The sequence below is a fragment of the Aquarana catesbeiana genome, linkage group LG08 (assembly GCF_042186555.1).
Source record: "Aquarana catesbeiana isolate 2022-GZ linkage group LG08, ASM4218655v1, whole genome shotgun sequence".
NCBI classification, from domain to species: Eukaryota; Metazoa; Chordata; class Amphibia; order Anura; family Ranidae; genus Aquarana; species Aquarana catesbeiana.
In genome coordinates, this window is record NC_133331.1 from 299259181 (window position 1) to 299273839 (window position 14659).

At 43.1% G+C, this 14659-nt stretch overlaps 1 protein-coding gene across 1 annotated transcript in view; it reads left to right on the forward strand.

Annotated features, from left to right (window-relative positions):
- Window positions 1–14659, forward strand: part of LOC141104966 (uncharacterized) — a 54989-nt gene that overhangs the window by 10589 nt on the left and 29741 nt on the right. Inside the window, exons 2-7 of the mRNA XM_073594776.1 lie at window positions 4563–4736; window positions 4853–4950; window positions 5067–5208; window positions 6320–6417; window positions 6533–6674; window positions 7714–9764. Of these exons, the coding sequence (XP_073450877.1) occupies window positions 4703–4736; window positions 4853–4950; window positions 5067–5208; window positions 6320–6417; window positions 6533–6674; window positions 7714–9764 (2565 nt within the window). The 5' untranslated portion in view covers window positions 4563–4702. The remainder of the gene's footprint in view (window positions 1–4562; window positions 4737–4852; window positions 4951–5066; window positions 5209–6319; window positions 6418–6532; window positions 6675–7713; window positions 9765–14659) is intronic.

The window sequence follows — 14659 nt, forward strand, 5'->3', positions numbered from 1 at the left end:
GTGGTTTTAACGTTAGATCTCACATAATTTCAGAGATATTCCACGTAACAATAGAGATATTAGGTGGTACATAAGGACGGGTTGGCCCCCCCACATGCAATTTCCTGGCCAAAACTCATTCAGGCTAATAGATATTCATTAGATCCGGTAAGATCAAGTGTTTTTAACGTTAGATTTCACATAATTTCAGAGATATTCCAAATAGAAATAGAGATAGTAGGTGGTACAGAAGGTACATCCATCTTCAACCATCTCTGGATGGTCTCTGGAACCGCCTTTGAATAGTTCTTCAGCGGGTTCTTGTAGTCTCTCCTCACACCTCCGTTCAACTCCCTGCCTCATGGTGATCTCTCCTCAGACCAACAAGCTTAAGTCTTTAGCTAGTCCTCCCTTCTTGCAAAGTAGGCTGGGCTTGGTAGTTTCACCCCCTGTAGAAATGAATGGGGCCATTTTGTGATGAGACTTCAAGTCCCGTGGTCCTCTGCTGCTGCTTGATTGGCTCCCTCTCCCTGCCAGTAGGAACACAGAGAAGAGAGCAGAGTGGGCGGATGCCTGTGAGTGAGCGCCGCTCTTCACTTAAGGAAGAAATCCCTTACAGGGACTGACAGGCGTGCTCTCCCTCAGTGAGTGCCTGTGTCAGTGTCTATTCAGTCCGGCGGTCGCTGGTGGGAGATGCGGGACCATGGATGACAGAGCAGCCCCCGCTACACACTCCCCCCACCAAAGAAATGTCATTCCATATATGGTGTGGCTGTGGCATCAAATAGAGCTTGACGCGTTTCGTAGGTATGCTGACTCATCAGGAGAAGATGCGACAGGAATTCCTAAAGAATATATGAATGTAATGAACCACACTCAAAATAGAGAGGAAAAAATATAATGAAGAATGGATCTTTGAACTATAAGGGTGGTTGAACCAACCACACTTACCAACCAGGACTGTGAATGCGGCATGCGGTAACTGGCAACAGGTGAGCTGAGAGCACAACTTTGCCACGGGAGCTGGGGTGGCAATATATCAGGATGCGGCACCAGATAGTTTTGGGAAGTGCAAAATGTGAGAATAATCTCCATATGGCAAATAATGATGTGTAGCTCATCAAACAGGGATATCCGGAAACAAAATATTTAGTATGTGTATAGTTATAACAATATTAAGTTATACATAAGTAATGAATAATACTAGACCCAGTATACCTCTGAAGGGGATGATAGCTGGAATGAAATTAGTACAACTTACCCCAATACCCCATCAATGCAAAACCAGCAAGGCAATATGGCTGTTGTGCAAAATCCCAGAAGGAGATTAGCTGTGTAGACAGCTAGCTCCAAATGGGGGATAAATATATGCCACCCACGCCACGTAAATGAGCCAATGGAGGGACAGGGTCCACACCTGAAATGAGCGTTCACGCAGTAAAAGGCACGAAAGCTCCCTCACAATGAAACACGAGGGTGTTGACGCTGAACGTCAGCCTGATGACGTCATAACTGTCGTCACATGCACAGCATAGGTGACGTGGCGCCAATGCGCGAAGAGGCGTCCGCCCGAAAGTCCCGAGCATAAGAAGTGCAAGGGGAGGAGGGGGAGGACCCACTGGACGCATCGCAGCTCCCGCACAAAGAAAAGAGCACATCGCCACCCTGGTGTCCAAAAAACCACAAAGACGCACAACACTGACCAGGTGGCAACCAGGAATTGGACACCTGGACATAAACAAAAATGTGAAATTGCTAGAATGGTGCTGGGAATGTTGCCTATAAATGATGCCATGAACATGACTGATAAATATAAGTAAAAAGGAACAATATGAGTAAATGTCCTTAATAAATAAATCTTTACAAAAGGCACTCTATCAGGGCAAACCTCACACAGGGACGACAGGGGAACACTGCCAAACCCAATCTTCAATTGCTTCCATCCCTATTCACAAGGAAAAAAGAGGAGGCCACCCTAACTGGAATGGCCCAGCTAGATTTGCCGGGGGGTGAGTTGGGATTGTCCACCACCAAATCTGCGGTGGAAGGGTCAGTTGCTTCAAGAGTCCTTTTTGCAATGGGAATGACCTCCTCAGAGCTTTCACCCAAAGTATCATATGTTAGTCTTTAGTCAGCTCTCGCTGTTCTTTAGGTTCTGGGGTTACAGGCACACTGGTCTCTTCTTCTTCCTGCATATCAGCTTCAGCTTTCTCCTCAATGAAGGATGGAAAGTCTTCGGGGTCTACTGTCAGCAGGGAAGATTGAGGGTCTTCCAACTCTACAAAATGTTTGAGGTACAAACTCAGGAGCCTCTGGCCTGAGAGTCACCTCAGTCACTTTGGGAGGAGAAGAAAATGGGGGGGTGGCAGGCCCTGGCATTTGAGACAGCCACAGACAATCTTTCTCTTCATCCTCGCTGTTTTCATCTTCAGCAAGGTGTACAGACTGAGATCTAGTCACTGGCCGGGATCTTTTATGTACAATATCTCTGATATTATGTGAGATCTAATGTTAAAACCACTTGACCTTACCTGATCTAACGAATATCTATTAGCCTGAATGATTTTTGGCCAGAAAATTGCATGTGTGTGTGTGTGTGTGGGGGGGGGGGGGGGGGGGGTTGCAACCTGTCCTTATGTACCACCTGATATTTCTATTTTTATGTGGAATATAGTTACATAGTAAGGTTGAATAAAGACACCAGTCCATCCAGTGTCAGCACCCACAATTGTCCCCATCAACGCACACTGCTTCCCATCAAGATGCCCATCCACTATATTATTATTTTTTTTTTCTTATATATTTAAGGTACCCATGTAGCACCAACAAATTTACACAGCGCTGCATACACACCCACACCAGTCCCCACAATACAAGGTCCCCAACTCACACCCATACACCAGGGCCAATTTTGGCCAGAAGCCAATTAACCTAACAGCAAGTCTTTGGAATGTGGGAGGAAATTGGAGAACCCGGAGGAAACCCACGCAGGCACATGGAGAACATCCAACTCCAGCCAGGTAGTGTCGTGGTTGGGATTCAAACCAGGGACACTTTTTACTGCTAGGTGAGAGTGATATCCACTACACCACTGTGCTGCCCAATATCTCTGAAATTATGTGAGATCTAACATTAGAACTACTTGATCTTACTGGATCTGATGAATATCTATTAGCCTGAATGATTTTCGGACAGAAAATTTGATAGGGGGGGCCAGCCCCCCCCCCCCCCCCATTAATCACTTAATAAGTCTCTAATTATGTGAGATCTAACATTAAAACCACTTGATCTTACCGGATCTAACAAATAGCTTCCAAAATAGCTAACTATTTGGTCAATTTTTTGATAAGGGGGGCTGATGATGGGGTAGCCCCTCCAGCAAATAACTGTTAATATTGATTCTTCTGCATGAGATCTAACGCAAACAACGGTTGATCTAACAAACTGCATAAGATTTGTTAAAAAACTTTGATATGGGGGGCTAACCCGGCAGAGGTGAACATATATGATTTTCAAGAAGATGGAGGTTTAATGCCGACAAACCTTTTGAAATTTTTTTGTGTGGAGATCCATGTGTGTCTCAATCTTGGTCCTGTGAATTGGCATGAAGGGGGGGGCAAAAGCATGGATTGTATTCTACTTCCAACATAAACATGAACTTCCATCATCATCAAAAATATAAATTGGTAAATAATAAACAATTGCTTTTAAAGGACAGTACTTTAACTGAAAGCACAAAACCTCCCAAAAATATCTTGTAAATCCCAGGCTTAATTAATAGTAACACCAGAATGGCTCAGTATGTGCTGCAGACTGCAGTCACTGGAGGTCCACTCTACACAGAAATCATGTGACCTCCACTTCCTGTAGTGGCGCTCCACTCTACACAGAAATCATGTGATCTCCACTTCCTGTAGTGGACCTCCACTCTACACAGAAATCATGTAAATCATGTAACCTTCACTTCCTGTAGTGGAGCTCCAAGCTACACGGAAATCATGTGACCTCCATTTCCTGTAGCAGAGCTCCAGCTGCAGAGATTCACAATAAGGTTCAGTAAAAAAAAAAAAAGGAAGTGGAGTGGAGGTCACGTGCTCCTGTCATCAGTGGAGCTCCACTTTGCAGCCAGACCCCTCTCGAAGAAACACAGGAAGTATGGGCGGAGGATGGGCTTAAATATAGGATACATTCACCCCGTACCCTGAGATGCATCACATGATGCAGTTCTAACAAGACAGCAACATCACATATTGTGCGCAGATCACTCTGACGGGAACTGATGAAAGATAAGCATAGAACGTTGTATAATGTACAATATCCAAGGTGAAAGGAGGAGGAAAAAGAGAGCACACATCGCTGGAACACACAAGGAAGGTAAAGAGATTATTTTTCTATTTACAGCAATAAATCCCCCGTCATGTCCGTTCTCTTCTTCCATAGTCACTGTGATGTCTTTATCTCCAACATCCACTACTACACAAACCTAAAATACTGTTATCAGGGGTTATTTTTTGACATGGGTAGAAGAAGGGATAATTCTGGAAAGTATTAAGTGATCATTGTGACTTCCTGTCTTCACACAGGATTATATAGCAATAAACTTTAGGAGATCCATTAACACCCAGCAGCCATCTTCACAGGACATCACCCATTACAGTGCCTCCACCTCACTGCCTGACAACAGAGCTATTTAGAAGGACACAAGGATCTCTACAAGGACGTCATGATGGAAAACCGGTCACCCCTCACATCACCGGGTAAGAGGAGACTTTATTGGAAAGGAGAGAGCAGTACGGAGGGTCCACCTAGATCCCCCATCATCTGATAAACAAATAGAAACAATGTATTCAGTCAGTGTGTGTGTTTCCTACAGATGGCTCCAGTAATGGGAACCCACCAGAGAGATGTCCTTGTCCTCTGTATTCCCGGGATTCCATACAGGAAGATCACACCATCCCTCACCATCATCAGGTAGGTGGTACTGAGTAACTAGAACTTAAAATGTATTCTAATTCATGGGAGGACATTCTTCTGTGTAATTTTTTGTTTCTTTTGTACCAACATATTCTACCATCTTTGGGGTTTAGGGTGAAGAACTGAAAGACATCAAAGTTGAGGATAAAGAGGAAGAAGAAGAGAGGTTGGTGAGTGGAGATCAGCAGTCTATGAAGGAGGGGGAGATGACTATGGAAAGTAAACAGGAGGAATCTTCTCTACATATGGACACAAGTAAGTAAAAAAAACACTAAATATAGAACCAGTTTCCATTATTATTTTACTTCTATGAGTATAAAGTTTGTATTTACATTGTTACATCAGAGGAGAAAGGTCTATGTCTACTGAATTCACCCAGGAGGAAGACAGAATAACCATATAAAGCTCGGCCTCATTTTCTTTAGGTTAAAATGTTCTTTCCTGATCCCAAGAGGCAATCAGCTTCACAGATCAACATTCTAAAAATGTTTTTCCTACAATTATTAGTATACAGTATTTGTAATAAGAAGAACATCCAGTCATTTTATTTTAGTCATCTGGAACCAGATTATTCCTCATCCACAGAGCTCTAAAAACAAAGCACCCCTTCCGTATACAGAGGTTCATTTTTTTCAGTTTAATTACACACAATCTATTCTGCTCACATACAAAATGGAGAATGTCACATCATTCTGTACAGGAAAAACTGAGAAACCCTAACTGCTGATAGTAAAAACATCATCGGTGTACCTACCCCACCGCCCAATGTACTGTGGGTATTGAAAACCATTTCAAAGAATCAATTCTAGTCCTCACCAGAAGAAGAAAATTATATTTACCACATTAACCAATGTTCACAATTAATGATGAAGAGATACTGTACACCATATGAAAGGTCCATCTCCATTCCTCAATATAATGTCATGTTCCCAACAAATGAAGTGTAGACACTATGGACTAGGGGTCCCCAACCACCAAGCTGCAAACCAGTACCAGTTCTTGGCCTGTTGATGGCTGGTCCACACAGCAGGAGGTGAGTGATGATCGCGGTCTGGCCCAGACTATCACAGACCAAGGTCGCCACTCACCTACTGTTGTGCTCCCATATTACTTCACCTGTGTGCCCTCTCCCGGGTCTCCCACACATCACAGTGCCTCCACCCCACTGCTTGACAACAGATGTATTTAGAAGGACACGAGGATCTCTACAAGGACGTCATGATGGAGAATCAGCTGCCCCTCACATCACCGGGTAAGAGGAGACTTTATTGTAAAGGAGAGAGCAGTACGGAGGGTCCACCTAGATCCCCCATCATCTGATAAACACATAGAAACAATGTATTCAGTCAGTGTGTGTTTCCTACAGATGGATCCAGTAATGGGAACCCACCAGAGAGATGTCCTCATCATCTGTATTCCCGCGATTCCACACAGGAAGGTCACACCATCCCTCACCATCATCAGGTAGGTGGTACTGAGCAACTAGAACTCAAAATGTATTCTAATCCATGAGAGGACATTCTTCTCTGTAATCTCTTGTTTCTTTTTACCAATGTATTCTACCATCTTTGGGGGTTAGGGTGAAGAACTGAAAGACATCAAAGTTGAGGATAAAGAGGAAGAAGAAGAGAGGTTGGTGAGTGGAGATCAGCAGTCTATGGAGGAAGGGGAGGTGACTATGGAAAGTAAACAGGAGGAATCTTCTCTACATATGGACACAAGTAAGTAAAAAAACACTAAATATAGAACCAGTTTCCATTATTACTTTACTTCTATGAGTGTAAAGTTTGTATTTACATTGTTACATCAGAGGAGAAAAGGTCCTCCCAATTAATGAGGAGGAGATACTGTACACCATATGAAAGGTCCATCTCCATTCCTCAATACTCCTCCTACTGTGCGGTCATAACACTTAGCCTGTGTGCCCTCCCCCGGGCCTCTCACCTCACCGACTATATCATTTAATTGGCAGGGAAGGGGGCATGAGATCTGGAGAGAGAGTGGGAGTCTTTTCATATTACCAAGCATTCAGATCTGCAGCTCCTCCCACCCCCTGCCCTGCTGATTGGATGACATCGTCGGTGGGGCGGGAGACCTGGCAGAGGACACAGAGGGCTGATAACTGCCTCTGCTCTACTGAAGGTAGGACTGTGCAGGGGAGGAAGAGATTTAAAGAGGCAGTGATGGGGGGACCATGACTGCAAGGGGCACTGTAATGGGGGGCTGTGATTGCAGGGGGGGGGGCACTGTAATGTAAAGGGGCACTGTGATGAGGAGCTGTGATTGCGGGGGGCACTGTAATGTAAAGGGGCACTGTGATGGGGGAGGGGGCTGTAATTGCGGGGGGCACTGTAATGTAAAGGGGCACAGTGATGGGGGAGGGGGCTGTAATTGCGGGGGGCACTGTAATGTAAAGGGGCACAGTGATGGGGGAGGGGGCTGTAATTGCGGGGGGCACTGTAATGTAAAGGGGCACAGTGATGGGGGCTGTGATTGTGGGGGGCACTGCAATGTAAAGGGGCACAGTTATGGGGGGCTGTGATTGTGGGGGGCACTGCAATGTAAAGGGGCACAGTTATGGGGGGCTGTGATTGTGGGGGGCACTGCAATGTAAAGGGGCACAGTTATGGGGGGCTGTGATTGTGGGGGGCACTGCAATGTAAAGGGGCACAGTGATATAAAGGGGATCGCACTGTAAAGGGACATTAAATACAAAATTTCAAAAATTCTTCTAACATTTATTGTAAAATTATTTCTCAGCAGATGACCATAATGTGCGGAATACGTCTGAGGAATCTTCTGATAAATCACATTCCAGGACTCTAAGATCTCACAGTAGAAATACTTTAATAGATCCGTCTATTCCCGAGGAATCTTCTTCAGGGCAGGAAGGAGATCACACAGAAGAGACTTCATTGTCATGTTCAGTGTGTGGGAAACTTTTCACAAAAAAGAGAGAACTTCTTAAACACAAGAAATATCACACTGCTGAGCGTCCCTATTCATGTTCAGAGTGCGGGAAATGTTACACTAGTAAACAAAACCTTCTTACACACTGGTACAGTCACACGGGGGAGCGTCCTTTTTCATGTTCAGAGTGCGGGAAATGTTTTATTAGGAAAGGACAGCTTCTTGAACATCAGACAATTCACACTGGTGAGCGTCGCTATTCATGTTCAGAGTGCGGAAAATGTTTTTTTAGGAAAGTACAACTTCTTGAACATCAGACAATTCACACTGGTGAGCGTCGCTATTCATGTTCAGAGTGCGGAAAATGTTTTATTAGGAAAGTACAACTTCTTGAACATCAGAAAATTCACACTGGCGAGCGCCCCTTTTCTTGTTCAGAGTGCGGGAAATGTTTCACTAGAAAACAAAGACTTCTTACACATCAGACAGTTCACACAGGTGAACGTCCCTTTTCATGTTCAGAGTGCGGGAAAGGTTTCACTGAGAAAAGAAGTCTTGATAAACACCAGATGATTCACACGGGTGAGCGTCCCTATTCATGTTCAGAGTGCGGGAAATGTTTCATTGATAAAAGAAGCCTTCTTAAACATCAGACAATTCACACAGGTGAGTGGCCCTTTTCATGTTCAGAGTGCGGGAAAGGTTTCAATGAGAAAAGAAGTCTTGATAAACACCAGATGATTCACACGGGTGAGCGTTCCTTTTCATGTTCAGAGTGCGGGAAATGTTTCATTGAAAAAATAAGCCTTCTTAAACATCAGACAATTCACACAGGTCAGTGGCCCTTTTCATGTTCGGAGTGCGGGAAAGGTTTCTATGAGAAAAATTGTCTTGATAAACACCAGATGATTCACACGGGTGAGCGTCCCTATTCATGTTCAGAGTGCGGGAAAGGTTTCATTGAAAAAAGAAGCCTTCTTAAACATCAGACAATTCACACAAGTCAGTGTCCCTTTTCATGTTCAGAGTGCGGGAAAGGTTTCACTGAGAAAAGTTGTCTTGATAAACACCAGATGATTCACACGGGTGAGCGTCCCTATTCATGTTCAGAGTGCGGGAAATGTTTCACTCATAAAACCAATCTTAAGAGTCACCAGAAGCTTCACACAGGGGAGCGCCCCCATTCATGTTCAGAGTGCGGGAAATGTTTCTTTCGGAAAGATCAACTTCTTCAACATCTTACAATGCACATGGGTGAACGTCCCTTTCCATGCTCAGAGTGTGGGAAAGGTTTCGCTGAGAAAAGAATTCTTCTTAGACACCAAAGAATTCACACAGGAGAGTGTCCTTATTCATGTTCAGAGTGCGGGAAATGTTTCCATGACAAAAGAAATCTTACTTCACACCAGAGATGTCACACGGGTGAGATTCCCTATTCATGCTCAGAGTGCGGGAAAGGTTACGTTACGAAAGGAAATCTTAATAGACACCAGAAGCTTCACACGGGGGAGCGTCCCTATTCATGCTCAGAGTGCGGGAAAGGTTTCATTACAAAAGAAAAACTTAATGTACACCAGAGAGCTCACACAGGTGAGCGTCCTTATTCATGTTCGGAGTGTGGGAAATGTTTCAGGTGGAAATTTTCATTCGATGAACACAAGAAGATTCACACGGGGGAGCGTCCCTATTCATGTTCACAGTGCGGGAAATCTTTCATTCAGAAAAACGCCCGTGATGAACACCAGAGAATTCACACGGGTGAGCGTCCTTATTCATGCTCAGAGTGCAGGAAATCTTTCGCTCAGAAAGGAAACCTTGTGCAACACCAGAGAACTCACACAGGTGAACGTCCGTATTCATGTTCAGAGTGCGGGAAATCTTACAAATCGAAAGGAGACCTTGTTAAACACCAGAGAATTCACACAAGATAACAATCTTTCTCATGATAACAGTGGTGTGTTGGGGTGGGGCAGAATATATTGAATATTTTTCAGGTTCGGTTTGATAGATCTGAGTCTGCAGGGATTGAATTCTAGTAATACGATCCTCTAAACATACAGAGATGACTCGGTCCCGCACTCACACAGACCGCACCATACAACTAAACTGTGCTAATACATGGCCAGATATGACAATACATGGACAACACTTCTTATTGGTTGATATCGGTTTCTATACATTATTGGTCTTTTTATGTATTACTGAAGAAGCCGGCTTCTCATTGGTCCAACAAATAATAAATACACTTTATGGTTTATTATCTTCAATTATAAAGGTTTTGATTTAGATTCTCTCTTAGTTTTTATTGTTTGTTAACCACTTAAAGACCGCCATGTTATTCCCCCTTCCTGTATACGCCATTCTTTCATTTCCAGCACAGTGATAATTTGACTGACAATTACTCGGTCATGCAACACTGTACCCAAAATAATTTTATATAATTTTTTTGAGACATGTAAAGCTTCCTTTTAGTTGTGATTTTTCAGCGCTTTTAATATATAATGGAAAAAAAAACTGAACATTATGAATAAATGTTTTTTTTTTAATAAACATATTGCAAGTAAATAATCTTTCTTCATAAATTTAGGGCAAAATGTATTTTTCAACATTTCTTTGGTTAAAATAAAAAGCAAATCTGTGTATATTATCTACTCTGTGTGAAAGTTATAAAGTCTACAATGTATAGTGTATATATTTGAAAATGAATCAATCCTGATGTTCTGACTGAATATCTAAATTCTTCAGTCTCTAAAATGCCATCAATCTTTTCTGGAAAATAAAGAAATTAAATAAAATCTGATTTTATTTCACAAAGTTGTCATTTTAACAAGTTATTTCTCGCACACAACATGGCTATACTTAGAATTACACCACAAAACACATTCTTCCACACTTTTCAAGCATGGGGATACCACATGTGTGAGACTTTTTGTTCTGTCTAGATGCATAGAGGGGCCCAAAATCCCAGGAACACCTTCAGGCAAATAGCGCATCTGATTTCCTGACTATCTATCACGTTTCTTGAGGCACTAAAGTGCCAGGATAGGAGAAACACCCACAAAATCACCACATTTTGGAGAGTAAACACCTCAAGGTATTTTTTAATAGGCATGGTGAGTATTTTGAGGATTTAATTTTTCTGCCACAAGTTTTTAAAAAATATAAAAAGAAAACTTTTTTTTTTACACAAAGCTGTCAATTAATAAAATATAATAAAACACAGTATGGTCACACCTAGAATTACACTCCGAAATGCATTTTACTACTTTCCTCTAGTATGGTGATACCACATATGTGAGACTTTTTCAGAGTCTAATCACATAGAGAGGCCCAAAGTCCAAGGTGCACCTTTAGGCTATAAAGAATCATACTGTAAATGACACATTTAATTTCCTGACTATCACATTTTGGAGGCCCTGGAGTGCCGATAACAGGTGACCCTACCTTTTTGTTTATTTACCGTTGGTGGGAACCAGAGCTGTGTTAGTTGCCAGAAGGTAAGCATTGCATGCGCACCTCTTTTTTTGTTTGTTTTTTTGTTTCTTTGGTCTACTTTCATAGCGCTTGACACTGGATTTACTTCAGGGGGCATTTTATTTTATAAAGGATTTCTCAAAAACTGTGTTTGTGTTTTTATTTATTTTTGAAACTTTTCTGGTGAACAAATAGGGGTACTATGTACTCCGTACTCATTCACATAGGGGGGCTGGGATCTGGGGACCCCCTTTGTTATTATTTATTATTATTTCACAAAGTTGTCATTTTAACAAGTTATTTCTCACACACAACATGGGTATACTCATGCCCCGTACACACGATTTTCCGACAACAAGACCGTGGATTTATTTCCGAGTGATGTTTGCTCAAACTTGTCTTGCATACACACGGTCACACAAATGTTGTCAGAAACTTCGAATGTCAAGAACGCGGTGACGTACAACACGTACGACGAGCCGAGAAAAAGGAAGTTCAATAGCCATGCGGCTCCTTCTGCTTGATTCAGAGCATGTGTGAACTTTTGTGCGACGGACTTGTGTACACACAATCAGACTTTCCGACAACAAGTTTTGCTGTGGGAAAATTTGAGAGCCTGCTCTCAAACATTTGTGTGCGGAAATTCCGACAGCAAATGTTCGATGGAACATACACAGTCGGACTTTCCGATAACAAGCTCACATCGAAGATTACCTGTCGGAAATTACGATCGTATGTACGCTTCATTACAATTACACTTCAAAACATTTTCTTCTACTCCTTTCAAGCATGGGGATACCACATGTGTGAGACTTTTTATATGTCTAGATACATAAAGGGGGCCAAAATCCAAGGAGCACCTTCAGGCTTTTAAAGTGCATAAATGTTGCAGCTGACTTCCTATCACATTTTGTGAGGCCCTGCAGTGCCAGGATAAGAGAAACACCCACAAAATTACCACATTTCGGAGAGTAAACACCCCAAGGTATCTTTGTAAGAGGCATGATGAGTCTTTTGAGGATTTCAATTTTCTGACACAAGTTTTTAGAAAGTACAGGAAGTAAATTAAAACTATTTTGTTTTTTTACACAAACCTTTCAGTTAAAAATATTAATTAAAACCATGAATCTCACTGTGTTTTGATCAACAAACTTAGTTTGTTGATCAAAAACAAACCCCGCTCCCCAAACACTTTTTCTAACAATACCATGCATATAAGTCTTTAAAATGAGCACTTTTGATTTCTCCCATAGGCTTTTAAATGGTGTTCCGCGTGCGACTTCCGCGGGATCGGCTGCATGTCTGAGTAGCTCCGTTCTACTCAATCCGTTTAGCCTGCTCCCTGGGGCCAGAACTCAGCTAAACTTGGCACAAACATCCCTAACACCCCCAGGAACAAGCTGTGCATGCCTTCGAGGCGGAAAAAACCGGAGCGGACGGCGCAGAGGTCCCTTACTAACTGTCTGCTGAACTCACAAGAAAGATACGGCATGGCTCAAGATGGCGCCGGCAGCCCTGCCTCTCCCTCCACACGGCGCACACAGACAGAATCGAATCCACCGTATGACAGTGAGTACTCTGCCCCTCTCACAAAAGATGATCTAGAAAAAAGCCTGGAATCCATATACAGTAAGATTGCCACTAAATTCCAGACAGAGCTGCATAAAAGCACCAATACCCTAACTTAGGAGATTGCAGCTCTGGGATCTCGTACAGATCGTTTGGAAACAAAGCATGACGAGCTAAGCAATGCCCACAATGAGCTCTCCAGGGAATATGAAAACCTGGCCACAACAATCACGCAGTTACAATCACAGGTCGAAGATCTCGACAATCGTAACAGACGTAACAAGCTCAGGGTTAGGGGGATCCCTGAATCTAACACTGACTTGATCCCTGCTATCTGCAAGCTATTTCAATCATTGCTACCAGACCATGAGGTGGAATCATTTACTTGCGACCGCATTCATCGTGCTTTGCGTCCAAAACCACCTCCAGATAAATCCCCTAGAGACATTGTACTCTGCCTGAAAGACTTCCTTATCAAAGAGGAGATCCTCAGGGCTGCTCGCAACTCCCAGTCTATCACCTTGGATGGCACACCAGTGCAAATATATCCCGACATCTCTCCAGCGACCCTTGATAGGCGCCGCAAGATGAAGGAGGTGACCACAGTGTTGGCAGGTGCCCACATACGCTACCGCTGGGGATTCCCCTTTAAACTCTCCATTCCTCATAATGGAACTACATATACAGCTACTACCTTGTTGGAAGGGCAGGAGATTCTAGTGAAATTGGGCTTGCTGGATGCTGCAGCTGTACCTCGCCCGCCCGCTACCCCAAGATCGACCCCTATTTGGCGCACACCTTCTCCTAGACGCAATAGAAGGAATGTCAGACAAGACAATGCTCTGGACCATAATTGAAAATCTGACCCACACCTGTCTTCTTCTGGATGCTGACTCGGTTCTCACCATATAGCCTTGATTGACTTCGCTTGCTCTCTCCTTTGAATAGATTGCTACCTACTGCCCGTTCTTGGATGTCCCTCGCAACAACCTTTGTTTTCCTGTTCACTGGTGACTGCCTTCTAGTTTATTCCCTCACTGATGACACCCACTCACACCTGAGGACTTCTGGATCCCTTTGAATTGTCTCCTGGATTCCCACCCACAGAACCACAGACATACAGATGAACACCGGAACGACCACTCTCCGAAACCCCCCCTTCTCCCCCCTTTTTTTTCTTTTTTCTTTGTTTTCCCTCTTTTGTTTGCATGTTTAGGTGGACGTTATGATCTATGTACATTTGGACTCAGAAATGGGTAGAGCACGCTTCCAGGTATCTCCAGAAGCTTGTGTCTAGGCTCTGATCGTGGACATTGGGGTGCTTTCTGGGTTAAGTCCCCTGATAAGTATGATACTAGCATGCACATGCTTTACATTATTTCATAAATAGTTGTCGGCTATTCCGTCGGATGTCGCTACCATGTCACCCCACTCCACTCATATCTTGACTTCCCCTCGAAGTCTGGATATGACTTTTGGAGTTAGAAGCATTTTCGCCTCTTACAATTTTATTGTCTCAGTTTCAGGATTATGCAATTTGCAACCTGACCCAATGTTTTACCAGCTCTTTCTAGTTATGCTGGTTTTTTTTGTGACTTGTTTTTTGACTCTAAACTATTTTTTTTTTTAGTTTATTTTTTTTTATGGTCTGGAACATATCATTCAAGGCATTTTATATATTAAGCAATACAGAGTACAATTAATGGGATGTCTCATAAATGGCGTTGCCCTTGTGGTGGAGAATTTGAGCGGA